The sequence below is a fragment of the Aspergillus fischeri genome, genomic scaffold (assembly GCF_000149645.3).
Source record: "Aspergillus fischeri NRRL 181 1099437636266 genomic scaffold, whole genome shotgun sequence".
NCBI lineage: Eukaryota > Fungi > Ascomycota > Eurotiomycetes > Eurotiales > Aspergillaceae > Aspergillus > Aspergillus fischeri.
This window is the reverse complement of record NW_001509760.1, coordinates 1,757,259-1,776,956: the sequence shown is the minus strand read 5'-3', so window position 1 is coordinate 1,776,956 and position 19,698 is coordinate 1,757,259. Positions and strand designations below refer to the sequence as shown.

General features: G+C 52.9%; 7 protein-coding genes across 7 annotated transcripts; 3 read left to right on the top strand and 4 right to left on the bottom strand.

Annotated features, from left to right (window-relative positions):
* Positions 1-86: 86 nt before the first annotated feature.
* Positions 87-1,997, top strand: NFIA_053000 (putative MFS multidrug transporter; the record flags this gene model as incomplete). The annotated part of the gene is made up of 6 exons (XM_001257850.1): positions 87-266; positions 323-580; positions 635-779; positions 832-865; positions 924-1,597; positions 1,654-1,997. 6 exons carry the CDS (start codon positions 87-89, stop codon positions 1,995-1,997), a joined length of 1,635 nt encoding a protein of 544 aa, XP_001257851.1.
* A 535-nt stretch (positions 1,998-2,532) lies between these two features.
* NFIA_052990 (EF hand domain protein) lies at positions 2,533-5,871 on the top strand (the record flags this gene model as incomplete). The annotated part of the gene is made up of 1 exon (XM_001257849.1): positions 2,533-5,871. The coding sequence occupies one exon, from the start codon at positions 2,533-2,535 to the stop codon at positions 5,869-5,871; it is 3,339 nt and encodes a 1,112-aa protein (XP_001257850.1).
* A 191-nt stretch (positions 5,872-6,062) lies between these two features.
* Positions 6,063-7,893, bottom strand: NFIA_052980 (WD40 repeat domain-containing protein; the record flags this gene model as incomplete). Its single annotated transcript, XM_001257848.1, has 2 exons — positions 6,063-7,688; positions 7,777-7,893. 2 exons carry the CDS (start codon positions 7,891-7,893, stop codon positions 6,063-6,065), a joined length of 1,743 nt encoding a protein of 580 aa, XP_001257849.1.
* Positions 7,894-8,662: 769 nt separating this feature from the next.
* Positions 8,663-9,293, bottom strand: NFIA_052970 (cornichon family protein; the record flags this gene model as incomplete). Its single annotated transcript, XM_001257847.1, has 4 exons — positions 8,663-8,755; positions 8,811-8,877; positions 8,970-9,125; positions 9,193-9,293. The coding sequence occupies 4 exons, from the start codon at positions 9,291-9,293 to the stop codon at positions 8,663-8,665; spliced, it is 417 nt and encodes a 138-aa protein (XP_001257848.1).
* An 879-nt stretch (positions 9,294-10,172) lies between these two features.
* Positions 10,173-13,638, bottom strand: NFIA_052960 (putative ATP-dependent permease ADP1; the record flags this gene model as incomplete). Its single annotated transcript, XM_001257846.1, has 4 exons — positions 10,173-10,409; positions 10,468-11,865; positions 11,933-11,963; positions 12,041-13,638. 4 exons carry the CDS (start codon positions 13,636-13,638, stop codon positions 10,173-10,175), a joined length of 3,264 nt encoding a protein of 1,087 aa, XP_001257847.1.
* A 1,425-nt stretch (positions 13,639-15,063) lies between these two features.
* NFIA_052950 (putative long-chain fatty acid transporter) lies at positions 15,064-17,191 on the top strand (the record flags this gene model as incomplete). The annotated part of the gene is made up of 3 exons (XM_001257845.1): positions 15,064-15,094; positions 15,193-15,977; positions 16,031-17,191. The coding sequence occupies 3 exons, from the start codon at positions 15,064-15,066 to the stop codon at positions 17,189-17,191; spliced, it is 1,977 nt and encodes a 658-aa protein (XP_001257846.1).
* A 196-nt stretch (positions 17,192-17,387) lies between these two features.
* NFIA_052940 (purine-cytosine permease family protein) lies at positions 17,388-18,967 on the bottom strand (the record flags this gene model as incomplete). Its single annotated transcript, XM_001257844.1, has 2 exons — positions 17,388-17,525; positions 17,582-18,967. 2 exons carry the CDS (start codon positions 18,965-18,967, stop codon positions 17,388-17,390), a joined length of 1,524 nt encoding a protein of 507 aa, XP_001257845.1.
* Between the last annotated feature and the right edge of the window lie 731 nt (positions 18,968-19,698).

Sequence of the window (19,698 nt, the reverse complement as noted above, 5' to 3'; positions counted from 1 at the left end):
TTCGACTCACTCATCATGGACTCGCCCTTTTTGACCTGCGTCCTGTCTCGTCTCACTTTGTTGTAGTACATACCAGGCTTCAGGAGATGTCCCCAGAGAGAACTCCGACCGAGACCTCCCCTTTGCTGGGCCCGCAAAGTGGGAATGCTCCCATCAATGGTGCAATTACCAACAATATCCTTCGGGATCCCGAGGCGGATCCTCTGAAGGATGACCTGGCGCCGAGGCACAACCTTCGATACATTCTACCTGCTGTTTCCCTCGGTGTAGGTCTTATGAGCTATGACAGCATTATTATTGTTGCTGACGCTGCTGGAAACAGATCTTCCTGTCTGCAGCCGATCAGACGATCATTGTGGCCAGTTATGGGCAGATCGGTTCCGACCTGAAAGCCCTCAATCTAACCAGTTGGGTGGCTACATCTTATTTCATCACGTTGGCCAGCTTTCAGCCATTGTATGGCAAGTTGTCCGATATCTTTGGCAGACGAGCATGTCTCTTATTCTCGTATTTTGTGTTCGGTCTTGGCTGTCTGTTTTGCGGCCTGGCGCGAAACATTCATGAGTTGATCGCTGCTCGTGTAAGGCCCATAGAATGGTTGTAAGATCTGGAATGATGCTGATGAGACATCAAGGTTTTCCAAGGCATTGGAGGGGGCGGCATGACCACTGTGGTCAGCATCCTGATGAGTGATATCGTTCCCCTTCGAGAGCGAGGGGTCTGGCAAGGGATCATCAACATTATCTATGCCACCGGCTCGGGAACGGGTGCTCCACTAGGTTCGAGTTGTTTCGATTTGACTTGAAGCTACTTTTGCTGACGTTTAACCAGGAGGAATACTGTCCGACTATATTGGCTGGCGGTGGTATGTTCATCATAAGACCCGTCTTCAGGATTGCGTGTTGTGCTAACAATGTTCCCAGGGCCTTTCTCGCTCAGGTTCCTCTGTGTGTTCTTGCGTTCCTAGCTGTGTCGATCATGCTAGATCTGCCTGTTCAGGAGGATAGCCATTGGAAGACCAAGCTGCGCCGGATCGACTTTCCAGGAGCGTTTGCGCTCGTTGGAGCAGTAGTGTGCCTCCTCCTTGGGCTTGATCGAGGCAGTAACGTCTCCTGGACGATGCCGTTAACCATTGCGTCGCTTTGTATCTCTCTCGCCATGTTTGTGCTCTTTGTGTTGATCGAAATCTACTTCGCCGCTGAGCCGTTTGCCCCTGGTCATATCATCTTCAACCGAACCTTCTTTGCCAGCTACTGCTGCAACTTTTTTAGCTTTGGCGGCTGGCTTGCGGGACTTTTCTTTATTCCTCTGTACTTTCAAGCTGTCGATGGCGTGTCTGCTACGGTCTCTGGCCTGCGCCTCCTGCCGAGTATTATAGCCGGTGTTTCGGGCTCTCTGTTCGCTGGCTATGTCATGAAATGGACAGGGAAGTACTACTGGCTAACCATTGTTGCTTACGGCCTCCTGACAGTGGGCCTGACCACCATCTACCTTTTCACGGGTGGGGTTACTCAGAGCCTTATCCCTATGATCCTGGGAATGGTGCTCTGTGGCTTTGGGAACGGGATCGGTGTCACGACGACATTAATCGCGTTGAGTGAGTGTTTCCGACCTTGTTTGCTACCTCCAAACTCTGTTAAACTGACGTTTTAGTTTCAAATGTGACTCCCGAGGACCAGGCAGTTGTTACTGCCTGCTCGTACCTTTTCCGCTCCCTAGGTTCGGTTATTGGTGTGTCGTTATCCTCCACCGTAGTTCAACAACTCCTGCGCAGTCAGCTCAGATTCGCTTTGCGTGATAGCAAGGACATTGATCGTATTGTCGAAGGAGTGAGACAGAGTCTGGACTACATCAGAACTCTCGATCCTACAGTTGCCAGGATCGTGCGAGGTTGCTATGGGTGGGCTACCAATAAAGGGTTTGCCTTTATGGTTGCCATCGTCTTCTTCGCTCTCCTGAGCAGCTTCTTCATTCGAGAGAGCAAGCTGAGTCGGTAATCGAAACTCGATCGTGGTTCCTTGAGCGGATCAATTAGCGGTATGGAATAATCGAGAGACACCTATGCCACACGATGGCAATGTGGGATTTGTGCATATGGGGATTTGGGTAGATGTCGATAGATGCGATGACGATATATAGATATCTCGTACCGCACCAACCCTGTGACGAAACCAGGGCAAAAAGTGCATATTGTTTATTTTAGTCCTATACAGTTCACTTTAGCATCATATTCAACGTAGAAGCTCTTGATAGGACAATCTATGCGCCATTCCCGTCGATTACCTCCGAGGAGTGACAAGAATCGGGTCCAATCTTTGGAGGCGGTCGAGGCCGTGACCGATCAAAGCCGCCGCTACTATTTCCCTACAAACACAGCTCTCCAGATATATTAATGCGAGACCTTTCATTATCCGCTTCCTACGCATTAATTTCACGCGGTTTAATACTCCTATGTTCATTTTTTGATGAACAGTGATGATAATGATATCAACTACCTAATCTCGCAGCAGTTGCAAACCACCCTGCTCCGTCATGTCGGAGTCCCAATCACGACCAGTTTCCCTGACACGGTATCGTCCTGCTCTTTACCTTCTCACAGGTGTTGCCGCAGCCTATGCTCTGGTATACATCCACAATAATATCCTTTTCCCCTCATCGCCCCAAACACCTCTACGTCGCCGAAGAGCTGTCCGCCGAAGACGAACCGGACCCGACGAAAGCGATGTCAGCAATACACCATCATACCGCGCGATTGCTCATCTCGAGCAACTAGAACGGCAGAATGGCGTGTACGGCACCTTTCGCATTGAGACCGAGGACGGACGCCGCGTGGAGAGCGGCCTCCTCCCATCCCTCCTGGCTACGCGCGATCAGCTGATGGAGGAGGTCGGCGTCCCGCAGGCCCATGCCGAGCGGATGCGCGAGATGATGGAGGAGACATTCCTGGAGTCATTCCTCGCTCTGGATTTTCCGTCGGCCCATACAATCGAGGAAGGGAGTGCGGAGAGGAACTACCTCATCGAGCAGCTGCAGCGGCGGGGGATTTCGCGAACGGGAATCGAAAGGGCGCTGGCACGGTTCAATGAGGACGACAACTACGGCGAGGAGCTGCGACGGCGGCGCCAGAATGGAGAGAGGGTTACGCTGTCTACGTCTACGTTTCCCGAGGAGTCGGTGCCCTTGCAGAACTTGGATGGTGGGGAGACGGTGGTCGACGACCAGAGCGTCTTCTCCTGGCGGGAAGGGAATAACGAGTCGTCTCCGGCGCAGGAAGGCCAGAATCTCCTGAACCTGCTATATCACATTGCGGAGGATCAGTCTAGACGAGATGGCTATATCCACCGACAGGTGACGTGTAATAGCTGCGGTGCCATGCCCATTCAAGGCATACGGTATCGGTGCGCAAATTGCATTGACTATGACCTGTGCGAGACATGTGAGGCGATGCAGGTGCACATCAAAACCCATCTCTTCTACAAGGTTCGGATCCCGGCGCCCTTCCTAGGAAATCCCAGACAGTCGCAGCCGGTGTGGTACCCGGGAAAGCCAGCCATGCTGCCCCGTAGTTTGCCACGCGCGCTGGCGAAGCGTTTGATGAAGGAGACCAATTTTGAGAACACGGAATTGGACGCTCTCTGGGACCAGTTCCGGTGCTTGGCGAGCTATGAGTGGCCAGACGACCCGAACAAGTTGTGCATGGCTATCGATCGCAAAACGTTTGATCGATGTTTTGTGCCGCATACTTCCATCCGTCCTCCGCCCCCATGCCTCATCTACGACCGCATGTTTGCGTTCTATGACACGAACAATGATGGATTGATCGGGTTTGAAGAATTCCTCAAGGGTTTGGCCAGCTTAAATAACAAGAGCAATGACGAAAGGTTGCGGCGAGTGTTCCGTGGCTACGACATTGATGGAGATGGCTACGTGGAGCGCAAGGATTTCTTGCGGGTTTTCCGTGCATACTACGCTCTCAGCAGGGAGCTAACTCGCGACATGATTGCTGGCATGGAAGATGACTTTCTCGAGGGAGGCGCAAGAGATGTCGTGCTTGGAAGTCAGCCTGTCAGCTCGGCATTCCCTGGCAGTATTCCTTCCGGGGAGCCATCAAGGACTGGGGAAGGGAAGCGCTTGAATTCCGGGGGAGATCTTGAAATCGTGGATAACCAGGGTATATTACGTCAAGATGGCACCGACACAGGCGACCGACACGCTGTTGTAGGGGAGGCAGCTGTCCGGGCCAGATGGGGATCCAGAGGGACTCTGTTTCCCGCACAGCTGACAGCACAGGCAAACTCGACTGCCGCAGATTTCAGGCGCGGAGATTCGAATGTTCCTCGTTCAAGCGATGCACAACAAGGGAACGATGAAGATGCCAGCTCCGATGAGGATGGGTCCAGTTCCTCAGTGGCTAGTGACTGGCCCGGCACGGAGAACATTCTCGAACAAGATATTGTCAACGCTCTCGGAACTCCTGTCCCGCTTCAAGAGGTCACTGACCCTGAGGACAGAGATCGCGTTGCTGATGTTGTCTTCCGTAGAATGCGTGATGACCACCACAGACTCCTGACCGACGTCCGCAGGGACGGCATTGATGAGCGCTGGAGACGGAGGGCCTTCTACACGGATGTAGAAGATGGCGCCACTGCTCCCGAAGGCTATGTGAGCGATCCTGATGTTGACCATCTGTCCGAGGATGAGGATGCCCCCGGTCACCCTTCAGCTCTCGATTCCCACCCTCCATCCCCTCGTTCTCGATCATCGTCCAAGGTGCGCTTCCAGGACGATCTCACCGATGACTATGACGTCAGATCGAATCCCTCTACTTCGTCTCGCAGTATCCCTGTAGGCGAGCGGTGGGGTGGGTTTGAGATCCCCGAGGTCGAGAAAGACGTCGGCAAGGAGATCTTGTATCAAGTAACGCAGCAGGGATTCAACGAACTCCTTGACATCCTATTCAAGCCGAAGGAAGATCTGCTCATGGAAGCGTATCGGACCCGCACAGAGCGCAAAATCTGGGCTCGCGAGATCGAACTTGTGGAGATGATGGATCCTAAGAAACGGATGGCCCAGGAGGGTGGGACTGCAACCGACGAAGAACTGCAGGAACTCCTGAATCGGTCTGGTTATTCTTTGCGAAGTCCACAATTGGAGCCTCTTCATCATAGCCCCGATTTATCTGTGCGCCCAACATTGGGGAGCCCTGAGAGTGCACAACATGTGCACCTCGCCGATCCTGAAGAAGACGACAATTTGGTTGATTCTGCTCCAGTCGAGGAGAGGGTCGCAGAAACCGCGGCTGCGAATGAGCCCGCGCGCTCCTTGACGCCTGAGTTTCAGGCCGCGTCAGAAGCCAGTCCACTCCGTGAGATGCCGGATCCGACATTACCACAGTTTCGACCGAACGAAGAACCAGACCATCCGCATGGAGTGCCCGGCCTACCTGTTCCGGACCTTGACAACTCACTCTTCGTCCCCATGACTTCTGTCTCGCAAACCCACCTGCAGCAACAGCAGCAGGATCTCCCAGCGGAGCTCCGGCTTCAACCGGGCAGCACCGCCTTCCCTGCACCATCCTCCTCACCTGATGCTGAAGCCACCGCACCCAAGATGCCCCCTTCACCCATTCAACCTCTTCCGCCGGCTGCATCTTCACCGTCTTCCCTCCCGCGACGCCATGGTCCCACACTCCCTCCCTCCACGCTGACGCTTACTCGCTGGGCATACCTGAACCAGATAGAGCGGGAGGCGAAGGAACGCGGCGGTACAGGCGCTAAGCTCAACTTTGAGGAGTTTTCCCGCCGGATGGCGGCAGACCGGGGACGCAGGTTGGCTTTTGTGGCTAGCTGGATTGAGATGGCTAGTTTCTAGCCTTGTCTTTTGTACAATATAAGGCAGGAAAATATGTTCTACAAGTGGTCTGTATCTTACGGGTAATGGTAGATGGATTAGGCGAATAAAATCATACCCTTTTGGGTGCCACGCAACCGTGTTCTAGTGAAGAGCAAACTCGTGAGATATACAGATACATGCCGTGCGAGCAACCAACTAGCGAAAAAAAATTAATCCCAGTATTTAATGACACCCTCCAATCCACCCGTAACCACTTTACTCGTCTCCTGGGGATGCCAGTCCAGACAGGTGGTAGCACCGCCCTCTTTCCCCCCGGCCATGATCTTATGGTACATCTTGCCCGTCTTCCAGTCCCAGAAACAGACATAGCCGCCGCTGTCACCGGACGCGACGAACTGGCCGTCGGGCGAGATCTTCACATCAACAGCGTACCCAGCGTTATTGTGGCCCCTGAAACTCTTCTTGCGGTTCTGCCGGAATTTGTCCGTGGCGCCGTACACGACGATCTGGTTGTCGCCGGACTGGAAGGCGACGTACTTGCCGTTTGGATGGGGCGCGGCGCGCGTCAAGGCGAACATGTACGGCTCGGCGATGAACTTGATGGGCACGGGGATGCCGTACTCCCAGGCGCGCAGGGACTTGTCGTCCGAGGTGGAGATGAAGCGGCGGTTCTCGTCGACGAACGTGATGGTGTTGATGGCCGCCAGGTGGTGGTCGTATTCCTGGACCAGCTCGCCGGAGCGCGTGTCGAACTGCACGATCTTCTTGTCGGACATGCCGGCCAGGAACTCGTGTGAGTGGTCGGCGCCCGGGTTGAAGCGAAGGACGTGCGGTGTCTTGCCTGTGGAGAAGCGCGCGATGCACTTGCCGTATTCGGTGTCCCAGAGTTTCATCTGGCGGTCGTACGAGGCTGTCAGGAAGGTCTTGCCGGACGGGTGGAAGTCCGTGTCGGTTATAGCCTTGGAGTGGCCCGAAAAGGTCCGCAGAAGCTCCCGGGAGTGATACACATCCCAGATCTTGGCTTTGCCGTCGGCAGCGGACGAGAGAAGAAGGTGGCCAGAGTTGGGGAAGAAGCGCAGCGAGGTGATGGCCTTGGTGTGCGATTTCCAGGTGTGGATGAGCTTCTTGGGCACGTAGTTCTTGATGCTGCCGACCTCCTTTTCCAGGTCGACGTCCAGGTCCCGCGGAACGTGCATGTACGTCCGGCCCAGATAGTCGAATTGCTCGCTGCCGTGGAACTCGGTCGTTTCCACCTTGGACGCGTCGTCCTGGTATTCGGTCGCCGCCTTGCTCATGGCGGGCATGTGTGCCGGCGCCAGCTCCTCGTCCTCCTCCACAAACTCCTCGTCCGTTCCCAGCTCCTGATCCGCTAAGGCAGCTTCCTCCTCATAGACACGGTCGTCGTCCTGGTACTTTGCCCAGGGCCCCAGATACGCGCCCTCGCCCTCGACAATGCTGGGGTCGCCTTTCTTCTGCCGCTTGGCGCGCAGCGCCGCAGACACCTCCTTCGACGGCTTCATCTGGATCACATCTCGGCCCCCATGTTCTGCCGCACTATTCAGATTCCCCACGAACTGGTCCGGCGCCGAGGGGTTTCGCGTGTATCCCAAACTCTGGAATGTGCGGTGCTGCGCGGCGAACGTGGCCTCGCTGATGGAGGCCTCTTCGGCGAATCCGGTCGGGACATTCTTGCGTTTCAGGCCGCTGGCGGAGCCGGCTGGCTTGAAGGGGTTCGCCGGCCCTTGCGACGGTCGCGCGAGATCGTCATATGTTGCGTTGTAAGTGAGGGCGTTGGATGTGGTGTTGGCCAGCATCATCTGCATGTGCACTGGATCCTATGGGGTTGTTAGTTCCATAGCCTTGATGTAAGAGGAGACCAAATTTTCCAAAGAAGATAAAATCTGGCTGCTCAAGGGACCAAACCTCTGTGTTCACTTCGGGCGCAGCAACGACCTTGGTGGCTGGGGTCGCCGTTGCGACCTGGGGCGTTGTGGCGTCATCGTCGCTGGAGTTGTAGTCGGCACCTAATAATGATGCCATATTGAAGATATGTCCTTCCGGCGATGGAATGAGCGTAAATAAACGTCTCAAACTACGTCGGACGGTTGATGGCTGTTGGTGGTTCTGGGAAAAGTGAGCCGCTACAGAAAGTCGGCGAGTCTGGAATTTTACGGGCGACGGTGACACCCACCAGCGAAGACCGATGGACAACGCAGGATGAGATCAACCACGCAACTATATACAAAACACCACATCCATTCTTCGTATTAGGTATCAAACAATTGGCGTGCATATCCTTGGTCTTTTTATTATTCCATTAATAGTTACATCACCCGAAGGGTATCGTACGCTCTTTATTGTCAAACCGCTCAAGAGGTATATACAGCATTACAGACATCAACAGCATGAAAATAGCAAAGGAACATCACAAGCAGCAATTACAGCATCATGGCATCTTGCAAACCTTCCTCCATACGTCCTCTTTCTGACTATGACCAAAAGCAGTCAGTCAGGATCAAGAACCATCTATCTCACCACACCTCGTACAATCATTGACATCACCCAACATTACATCTTATACCCGCTGCTTGAATCAGGCAGTCGCCCAGTCGTTCAACACTGCCCGTCAGAGTTTCATCACTGATCATGGACAGGTGTTTGACGAGGCAAACGCATCGACACTCATCAGGCAGGCACTGAGGTATAGGGATCTAACTTCGTCCCCGGTACTAGAAAAGACAGCGAGCGCATCAGTGACTCCTCAAGGGGAACGGCCGTAACGCATCGCATACTCCGTCTTGTCCCGAAGTCAGTGGGATTCGTCGCGAATCAAAGCAACAATCATGCTGTAGAGGTAGAAGAAGAACATCAAGAGGTGGAAGCCCAGCTTGATGAAGGATTCCTGTTGTCTTTCGTTAGCCGTCTCCCCATGTGTCGAGATGCAAGTGAATATCTACCTTCTTGTGGACGTTCAGCTTGCGGAAGATCTCAGTCGCATCCAGAAGGTGCTGGTTGTCAAGGATCCTAGAAACAGAACGACGGGTTAGCCTGGTTTCCTGATTCCCGCGACCCAAATCAAAAACTCCTATGGGACTCTTATTCCGGACGAAACATACTTCTTGGCATTGAACGCCAACAGAGGCAGGTTGAGAATGAGCGCGAGCCAGTAGCCGTTGATCAGGAACAAGATAGTGAGGAAGGCGTGGACAGCGGCTTCGGGGATGATGTAGGCGTTAAGACGGTTGCAGAGGTCAATGGGGTTGATGTAGTCACTGCAGCAAGTCACCAGATTAGCTTGTGTGTCGTAATTGACTCAGGGTCGCAGGTACGGAGACTTACCATTCCAAATCGCTGTACATGATAGTAAAGAAGACCTGCAGGAACAGGTTGACGGCGTTGATGAGCACCGCCAACAGGTAGAGCCACGCTTCACCGGACATGTTGCTGATTGGACTGCTTCTAGGAGAGGGTGATGGAGAGGATGAAGATGAGGATGAGCCGCTGCTTGAAGCCCACAGGCAGAACGGGGAAGATGGTGGAAATAAGGTCTGGAGCTGTGGACTGTGGAGGGGTCTACAGAGAGCAGAGTTGGGGGTGGATTCTTCCGCTGAGAAAAGCCGGAATGGAGAAGCGAGCGGGCGGTGAGGCCGAAAGAAGCCTAGACTGGGAGCTATGATAACACAGATGATTAGGGGTAAAGAGTAGAAGAAGAGATGATCTGAGTGGTAGTAGATCTAAGGGTTCAGTGTTGAAATCTCACAGCTTGAAGAATGACTTCAGCAAATGGAGAGAAGAATCTGACGCAGGAGGTCGGAGCTGTGCTGGTGGTTTGTGCAGAGTGATGATCTAACCAGTTGGAGTAAAAGAACAGGTAGGAGGACGCCCACGCACATGAGATGGGATAATACTAATGTGGAATATGAATCAAATGCTGATATAACTATCTATCTATGCGTTCAGATAAACTACTAGGACTACTACTGCTTCTACTAACGCTACAGGCAGCATAGCATAGTTGAGCCTGACTCTCGCTGTCAAACAATGACGTTTGGAACACGTGCTTCTATCCGCATCTGGCGTCTTCGATTGATAACGTCAAGCAAGAGCATCGTCCAGCAGTCATATATGTACATCCAGTGTATCATTCCGACGCAAATCCCATCCCTGAAACAGAAGGAAGAGACTCATATGTCCGTCTAAACATCACAAGCAATAATAACAGATGTGTGATTATGCATCGCAAGAAGAAACATCGATCCTAGGCGATTCGGATGCCCCCGGTCATCGTCCGCGCGACAGGGGTAAAGTAGCCAAATTATCTACCGCTTCTCCACGAGCAAGAAATGCATCGCTGCATAGGCAATCACAATGAATGCTCCGGAGATGATCGCCAGTCCGATGACATCCGGCCAGAACGCCAGGGTATCAAACCCAAATGCGCTTAATATGGAGGCTCCAGGAACTTCAATGTCTAGTCCATACTTGTGGTCAATCAATGTCAAGAAGGTCACTTCATTCACAATCAGTGCCTCGAAACCGTAGTGGAAGATGGACAGCTAGTCTTATGTTAGCTTTCTTAAAAACTTTCGGGGGTAAAATAGGCCGGAAACTCACAGTCTGAAGCCACAATGCGGACTTCGGAATCGCATCGTGGTTGAGCAAGAGACCCGCAAACAACAAACTGAAGAGCATGACGAGACTGCCGATCAAGTTGGCCACGCCTCCGTCGCGGAAGACAATACCGATGAACAAGCAAATGTTAGCCGCAGCCAAATTGAAGAGCACAAGCACCAGGATGAAGCGGAAAAATTCTCCCCAAGCAGGAATCAGTCCGGTCATGGGGTACACAATGATTCCCATGATGATCGGAGGTATCAATCTTAGGGGCACGACGTCGAAGACCACCTTGGCAGCAAAGTAGGTAATGGGATGATAGTAGCCATTGGCCCGCTCTCTGACGAACAGAAGCCTTTCGGTGGAGAAGACCGTCAGACTGGTAAGCGTGCTGAATCCGAACAGAGCCAAGATGAAGAAGAAAAGACCCAAGCGGTTCTGGAAGCCCTTGATGTCGTCCGTCAGCCCATAGAAGAGATATCCACATAGCACTGCCAGGAGAATTGAGATCGCGTAATGTGTGAGCATCAGCATCGGGTTCCGATACAAGTTGCGCCATGTCCGCTGAGAGAGGATCACAAACTGGCGCAAAAGGCTGACTCTTGGGTAACTCTTTGCATGACCGGTAGCAGCTCCTGACATGATCTCCGCATTGGTAGAACCGTTCGCGACGTGAGCTTTCTGGACGGCCGCAACGATCTCATCATGAACCGAGCGAGCAACATCAGAGGAGGCGTAGTTGGCGACCAGGATGTCAAGATCGGTTGGGCCAGGGGCAGCGGGTGGCAAGTGATCAGGGTCATCCAGAACCTGGGGTGGAACATGGCCCTGTTGGCGGGAGAGGCGAAGCCACTGCTGAGTGCTGTCAGATACTTCACCACCGTCTTCTTCATCGGTCTTCGGTGTCGGCGGCGTCTCGTGGTCCTTTTTACGCGAGTATAGCTGTTTATCCTGTCGTTGCTTGAGAGAGATCCGTCGTTTACTCTTGGGGCGTCGACTGGACTCAACGCTGTCCTCGATGCTCGCGTTGGAGGCGCTCGCAACCGACTTCACCGCTCTCAAACTACTCGAGGCAGTCCGCGGGGGCTGCACGTCCAAGAAGGGCCTCTCATTTCCATTTTCATGTGACCGGGTAACGCTAGCATGCATGGTGAGATCCACAAGGTAGTCCGCAATATTGAAGCCCGGAGGACAGGAGTAGCCTGAATCGTCGAAATACTGCTGACATGTTGAGAATGGGCCCGAATATACGGTCTTTCCATGAGCTAGGAGAATAAGACGATCGAAGAGCGCCACAATGTTCGACCTCGGTTGGTGAATGGTGAAAATAACTGTGCGATTGTAGGTTTTGGCCAAAGTAACCAGGCATTCAACAACGTTGAAAGCGTTGAAAGCGTCCTATTTAGAGCCATTAGCAAATGAACAACTAAAAAGTGCGGTCACACCAGATTTGGGAAACTCGTACCAATCCACTGGTAGGTTCGTCCAAGAAGAGGCTGCCACGCAACGCTGGTCAGTAATTTGTCTGAGGCCACAACTTTAGATTACTCTGTCGCATGATTGTCACACTCACATGCTCGGGCTGGTGACGAGTTCGCAGGCAATGCCGACTCGGCGTTTCTCTCCACCAGAAATGCCCCGGCCTCTGCCTTCCTCGGATCCAATCAACTGGTCTTTAATGTGGTGGATTCCAAGCTGCTTTTCCACTTCAAATACACGCTGTTCTTTAGCGGCTCGGCTCATGTCCCGAGGGAGTCTCAGCAATGCGCTGGTCAGGATAGTTTCATGCACCGTTAGCGTTGGCAGCATAGTGTCCTCTTGGTCGACAAAGCCGACCATGCTCTTGAAGTCGTGATCGCTGAGCTTTTCTCCATTGATGTAGAAGTCGCCCTGCACCGTACCCCGCTTGTTCTTGCGAGCCAGAATGTCCAGGAAGGTTGTCTTTCCTGCACCGGATGCTCCCATGATAGCTGTAATTTCGCCAGGGTGCGCAGCGCCTTGGATGCCAGATAGGATTTCCTTTCCATTAAGGTAGTAAGACACGTTATCCCAGTACAATGCCGCGGGCTTGTGGTCTGCAAGAAGTCTGGCGGCCTCATCGTCCGAGTCATCGGATAGAGGAAGATAGATTCGTCCATGGTAGGATCTGCGGGAGAGGTACCACACACCCAGAATGACGGCGACGACAAAGAGAGCGCAGCCCGCGATCACACCAGCAATCAGAGGGGTATTGATTTGCTTGATCGGGCGCACATATCCCGGGACATCTGTATGATACAAGCACTCACCAGCATCACAATTCAAAAAGATACTAGGGTCCCCGAAGACGCTCTTGATCAAGTCATCCATTGCCGGCTCCTGGAACTTGCTTCCGTCCTGCGGACTGCCACCTTCAGTGGTTAAGGTTCGGAAAGAGGCGGGGCCCTTGATCTCCTGCGCAAGAAACTCTCCGATATCAATCGAACCCTCCTCGCCACAAAGCATGCGTCCTGGGATGCACTTGCAGTTGATATTTTTGCAGTTGTACGTCGACTTATTCTGGTTGTAGCCTGTCTCCAGATTCCAGTCGCAGGTGTCCAAGGCGCAGTAGAAGGACTCTTTCTGGTCCACCCAAAACTGAAAGTTGCAGGTGTGGTCGTCGGCCTCACACGAAAACGTCACCTGGGGCTTTCTGCCCTGGAGCTGGTCCAAGATCTTGCGGTTGGTCACATCGCACATCTGGTAATTCTCCTTGACCGTGACGCCTTGCTTGTAGCAGACGCCTCCTTCACCTTCCGGCATCATCGCATTGCAGGCATCGTTCGTCTGGCAAACGTTGCAATTAATACCGCTCCAGCCCTCTTTGCAGTCGCAGGACCCGCCCTTTCGAGGCGCTCGATTCACCCCGTCAGCTAGAGAGCCACAGACCGGCTCCGAGCAGTCATCACCACCAAAGCCAGGCGGACATACGCATTTGCCGTTGAATTTGTTGCAGGGCGCAAATTGGGCGCATTGAAAAGCATCGAGCTGGCAGTTGAAGCACGGAGGACATTCGGGAGGTCGGTCATCGAGCGCGGAGAAGAGCGGGGGGAGTAACTCGGACTGGGAGTAGTTGCTGCGGGCTGATGTAGTTGATGCGCTTAATGAGAGGAGAGCGGCTAGGGAGAGCCGTACTGTAGATCTCAGACGCATGATGACTTATGTGTACGCGAAGATCAATCAACAATGTTTTCGTTTCGCTCCGAGAGCGACTGAGTACCGGGCGGAGCTCCAACAGTTATCGCCGACCGCCGAGTATATCAAGCAAGAAGAACCAGCATTTGGTGAGTCGAAACAAAACGAGAACGACCAGGACAAGGTTGTCTTAATAAGCCAGAGTCAATAACTGTATCAACGATGAATATAGAAGAAAGATGGAGAGGCGTTGAGATGGAGTAAGGAGAGACGGGGAGGTTGGAGTGCAACCTGGAACACGCCAATCTGTAGACTCTCCTTGGTAACAGTAGTAGTGTAGGACCTTAGTAACAGTGTCGGATGACGACAGGCGGTGCCTTGTAGCCTTGGCTCGGGCGGGTAAAAGGCGGAGAAGCGACAGAGAGGGGAGAGAGGAACCAGCGCATGACTACACAGCTGTCTAGTTACTGTCATTAATTTGATTACTCTCATGGATTTAGTTATTTTCTATGATTATATCTGTTCTTTTACGAGAATCATCAATACTTCCTCAGATGGTTGCTCTTCTATCAACTTCAACTCCTCATGCGGAGACGGGCCCGTCCACGTGACCTGTACCTGGCTCAAAGTCAAAAGCAGCGATTGCATAGAAAAGAAGCCGAAGAAGTTAAATAGATGCATACCTAGGTAGCTAATTATTAGTGGTTGTACGAAATCAGATGTAACCCATTAGTTATAAGCCGAGACCATGTCATCAGGCAAGGAAGTTCAATCTTCCCAACATTCTTCAGCTTGGATGGCAGCTGCCACTGAGGGAGTTCATGGAAAAATAACTAGTACCTATGATGAGAGATGCCATTCGTTGAGAAGGAATAATTCTCATTCTAATAACCACTTAGGAGTCTTTTCTGGGGTGACTGTTGATAAGAGGTCTGTGTATCTGCGCATTATATGGGACGGAGTTGTCGGAATATACAGAGTTATGCACATGTGACTCTATGCAAAAAAGGAAAACGAAAAAAGGAAACTAATCCATTCCAGGACGCAATTGTCTTCGGTCTTGGATGAGAAAGCAAGAGGTCAAGTCAGACTTGACTCTTAAGCCATCCAGACAGGATCCACATCTGCTTTAAATCTCATCGCTGGTCGTTATTATCCAGTGCTCACTAATGATTGCAGCATAGCTTTGATCATAACTCTGGATCTGGTGTGGTCGGATCCAGCCAAAGCGCCAAACCGAGGCATCAACATGTTGCCTCACAGCTCGTGCACTTGGCATCAGCACATCCTCGTCCCTCATTCTTATATTTCCCCTCTTTTCTATTCTCATTAGCCATTAGACTGTTTTTTCTTCTATATGGTGATTGTCTTGTATTGTGTTTAGACTCTGTCCGTTGTACTATCAGTTGTTCTATCCAGTCGTTCTTGCTCCTCGCCCTCACGATGCTACCCATTCCGATCCCTTCTCTTCCAGGTATGTCTTCATTCAAGCAATTGTACTCGAAGTCTCAAGTCGTATCTGAATTTCAAGAGACTCTGTCATAAAATCAATACTGATTCTACGTCTTCAAGATGTCCCTTTCTCACTCTCCGGGCCAGCCATCGCCACGGCGCTGGCCTACCTGAACGCCAAGTACTCAATCTTCTATGACGTGACATTGATCAAGGCTCTGTTGAAGATCGCTGTAAAAACTAGCCTGGCACAGCGCCGCGATCGCCTCAACTTATTCTACGTCCTCGAGAGCCATGCTCTTTCCCCGGCTACGAGAGACCAAACGTTCATTGTCTACAATGGTCGTACCTGGTCCTTCCATGAAACATACGAGCTTGCTCTGCGTTATGGGAACTGGTTCAAGACAGTGCACAGCGTCAAGCCCAAGGAGATCGTTGCCGTGGACTTTATGAATTCATCCACGTTCATCTTCCTTCTGCTGGGTCTATGGAGCATCGGCGCTGTGCCAGCATTCATCAACTACAATCTGACCGGAAAACCGTTGACACATTCAGTCCGCACGTCGGCTGCTAGGCTCCTGATAGTCGATGACGAAGTGCGCAACTGTTTCCCGCCAGAGCAGTTGGAAATCTTCGCTTCCGCCGACTTCCGCGAGGACAAGAGTGCTGTAGAGGTGGTTTTCTTCACGCCGGATGTGGAAGCTCAGGTCATGCAGACCGAGGCTGTCCGTGAGGACGACAAAGCGCGCAGCGGCCCAGTCTTGCGTGATATGGCCATGTTGATTTACACCAGCGGTACTACCGGACTTCCCAAACCCGCCATTGTCAGTTGGAGGAAATGCTGGACGGGCAGCACTTTTGTGTCCAACTGGTTGGGCTTAAAGCCAGCGGACCGCTTCTTCACAGTATGTTGACCTGCCTTACACATATCATGTGTGACCAACGCTGACAAAACCAGTGCATGCCTCTCTATCACTCTTCCGCTACCGTCCTTGGTTTCCTGTCCTGTCTGATGAGTGCATCGACGTTTGTCATCGGCCATAAATTCTCCGCTAGGAGCTTTTGGAAAGAAGCCCGTGAGAATAACGCCACGATTGTCCAGTATGTGGGTGAAACGCTACGATACCTCCTGGCCGTGCCGCCTCAGATCGACCCAGTCACGGGCGAAGACCTAGACAAGAAACACAACGTCCGGGCCATCTTCGGTAACGGCCTGCGACCCGACATCTGGAATCGGGTCAAGGAGCGGTTCAACGTTCCCACGATTGCCGAGTTCTACGCCGCAACCGAAGGCACCTCGGGATCATGGAACCTTTCCTCCAACGACTTTACTGCAGGGGCTATCGGTCGAAACGGCGCCCTGACCAAACTAATCTTGGGCGGCAGTCTCGCCGTCGTCGAGGTAGACCACGAGTCTCAGGAGCCCTGGCGCGACCCGAAAACGGGCCTCTGCCGCAAAGTTCCGCACGGCCAGCCCGGCGAATTACTCTACGCAATCGACCCCAACGATCCTTCGGATAAATTCCAGGGCTACTTCAAGAACTCCAAGGCCACGGAAGGTAAAATCATTCGCGACGTCCTCCGCAAGGGTGACGCATTTTTCCGCACGGGCGACATGGTTCGCTGGGATCTGGAAGGACGGTGGTACTTCTCCGACCGGCTCGGCGACACCTTCCGCTGGAAGTCGGAGAACGTCTCCACGAGCGAGGTGGCCGAAGTCCTGGGCACGCATCCGGACGTGCACGAGGCCAATGTCTACGGCGTGGCATTGCCGAACCACGATGGCCGTGCTGGCTGCGCTGCCATCGTCTTCCAGCAGCAGTTACAAGCCGCCAACCCGTCCGAACTCGCTGCGCCCTCCCAGAACGTCCTCGACAGTCTCGCAGCCCACGTCCTCAAAAACCTGCCCCGGTTTGCGGCTCCCTTGTTCCTCCGCGTCACGCCGGAGATGCAGGCGACAGGCAACAACAAGCAGCAGAAACACGTCCTGCGCACCGAGGGCGTGGACCCTGCGCTCGTCAGCGGCAAGGATAAGCTGTACTGGCTGCAGGGGAACACCTATGTTCCATTCGAGCAGAAGGACTGGAACCGGTTGCATTCCGGACAAGTCAAGCTGTGATTTTATTATTCTTCCATGCACCCCTACTTAGTAGCCATTATTTTTCTGCCTTGATACCCTGCGCGACCCTTCTTCTCGCCCTCGAAATCGCCCTCGATGTGTTTGTCGACTCCGATATTGTTATAGTTTACGATGAGGGTTTATGTAGCCAAATTTATTCATGTCTAGTACGCTTCAATGATGAGAAGAGTATAGATCACCGTCCCACGAACCGTAACTCAGTCATCCGTAGAGGAAGGTACACGCTAACAGCGAATATGAACGCTAACCACATCCCCAGATCACAACCGTCAGGAAGAGTCTGAGCGATAGGGCCCCTGAAGAATGATTGATCCTGTGAAAACATCAGTAAAAATCCCCATAGGGCCAAGGAACGAAGACGGAACGTACCATCCCTAGGAAGGCCCCAAGGCAACCCGCCACCAAGCTTCCACCCGCCGCCCAGCCACTGGGTAACCTGGTCATATCATCCCACGCCTCCCAATCATACGCCCCCTTGTCGCGGTACGCTCGCAGGACAATCTCCTCAAGTACGATCCCGAACCACGCGACGATCCAGTAGCTCATCAGCGGGAGGAAATCCTCCATGATGTCGCGCAGGTAGGCGCGGGCCACTACGGCACAGACGGTATAGGCGACCACCTCGAGGGTTGTGAGGATGGGCTGCGGGATGCGCGGGCCCCACTTGCCCAGCATTTGGAGATTCAGGCCGGCCGAGTACGTGGCGGGGATATTGTTGGAGACGGCGGTGAGGACGAGGATGGCGGCGCAGAGGCTGCCGAAGCCGCAGAGGCCCGAGAAGGAGAGCGCTAGGAGGCCGCCGGGGGAGTCGGCGAAGACGGCCATCCAATCGGGATTGGAATAAAGGGCTGTGGCTAGGCCGATGCCTAGGATGGTGGTGAGGATCATGGCGAGGCCCATTCCTGCTGCGGCGGAGAGGAACATGCGGATGGGGCGGGTGCTGGTGGGGAAGTAGACGAAGTAGTCTGCGCTTGAGGGGGTCCAGGTGATGGCAGAGGCGAAACAGAGGGAGAAGAAGGAGAGGCGGTGCGCGGATGTGTCCTGGGGCAGGTCGGGGGAGAGACGATGCGTGGAATCGAATGCCGGACCGGCGCAGCCGATCATGATGCAGAGCACGGAGAGCGAGAGGATCCAGGCGTAACGGGACCAGAGATGGAAGAGGTTCATGCCGAAGGTAGCGATGCACCAGGTCAGGACGGCGACGACAACAATGCCGACGGTGACGGGCGTCCGGCCATTGGAAATAGTGAAGATGATCTGACCACTCAAAATGCAATTGACCATGCCGTAGCCCAGCATCGTCAGAATGTTGAGAAAGCAGCAGATCTTGCTGGGGTAGTAACCGAGAAAGTATCGCGTTACCACCAATGTGCGATGACCGCTGCGTGGTCCCCAGGTACTCATGTAGGCCACCGCGATACTTCCCAATATACTCCCAAAGACACCACAAACGGATGCGGTGGCTAGGTTTAGGCCGTAGTATGAAGGACCATACAAGCCAACGATGATGTTGTTGGCTGTGAGGGACGAGTTCAGCCAGAGTAGGAAGATCCGCGTGTAATCATCTGGACCAGCAGGTTGACGCGAATCAACTGCGACTCGCTGTATACCTTGAGTCTCTACCCCTGCTAATCGACAAAGCCTCAGGGTCCATCTCTGAAAGGAAGAAGTGGACTTAGCGGGATCCGGAATCTCGACGATCTCGGCCTTGATATTGAGTTTTGCATGAACATAGCCCTGCTCGAGGTCCGCCATTGGGAAGACTGGTCACGGAGAGAAAGCGAGTTTATGGCAAATTGGGATATAGTCATTGGGACGGATATAATACCAGGTCAGGGGATTGCCAGCTGTTTCGTCGACCAATATATAGGTAAATGCTTGCGCGAGAAGGGAAATTGCATCATGGCCCTCAACAGTTGCAGTGCAGACTCGCAGATAGCAAATGTGACACTGCAGTTTTTTCATTGATGCCTAAAATGGAGTTGCCGAACAGCTTCAACAGACGCTCATGTCCGAATGTACCAAGAAAAGACAAGAATGAAGGCTCAAAGGGCCTAGATTGCGGCCTCCTGTGACCCCTTGAATAGGTTACACAAATCGGCTGCAGAGAGCAGGGGAATGACAGAATAAGACGTAAGTGATAACGGCGCCATTCAGCCACCTGCCCAGAAGCAAGGGAGACGCAATTATCCAGAGACTGCTCAGTTCCTTGCTTCTTCCAATAGTGCAGATCCCGGCTCTTTGCACACTTGCCACTTGGGGTCGGATGATACACGCAGGGATGAACTCGAGATTGCATTCTTGGGTCACAAAAATCGAACTTCGATCATCTTCTGTTCATTATAGTCAGTATGACATAGAAAGGTGACATTCACCATATCATGGAGCTGCGTTAAGGAATGTCATGATGGTACTCCGATAAACAATCGAGTGCCGACTTCCGACTCCTCTCTCGATACTTGTTGTCCAGATCAGGCGTCTGATTG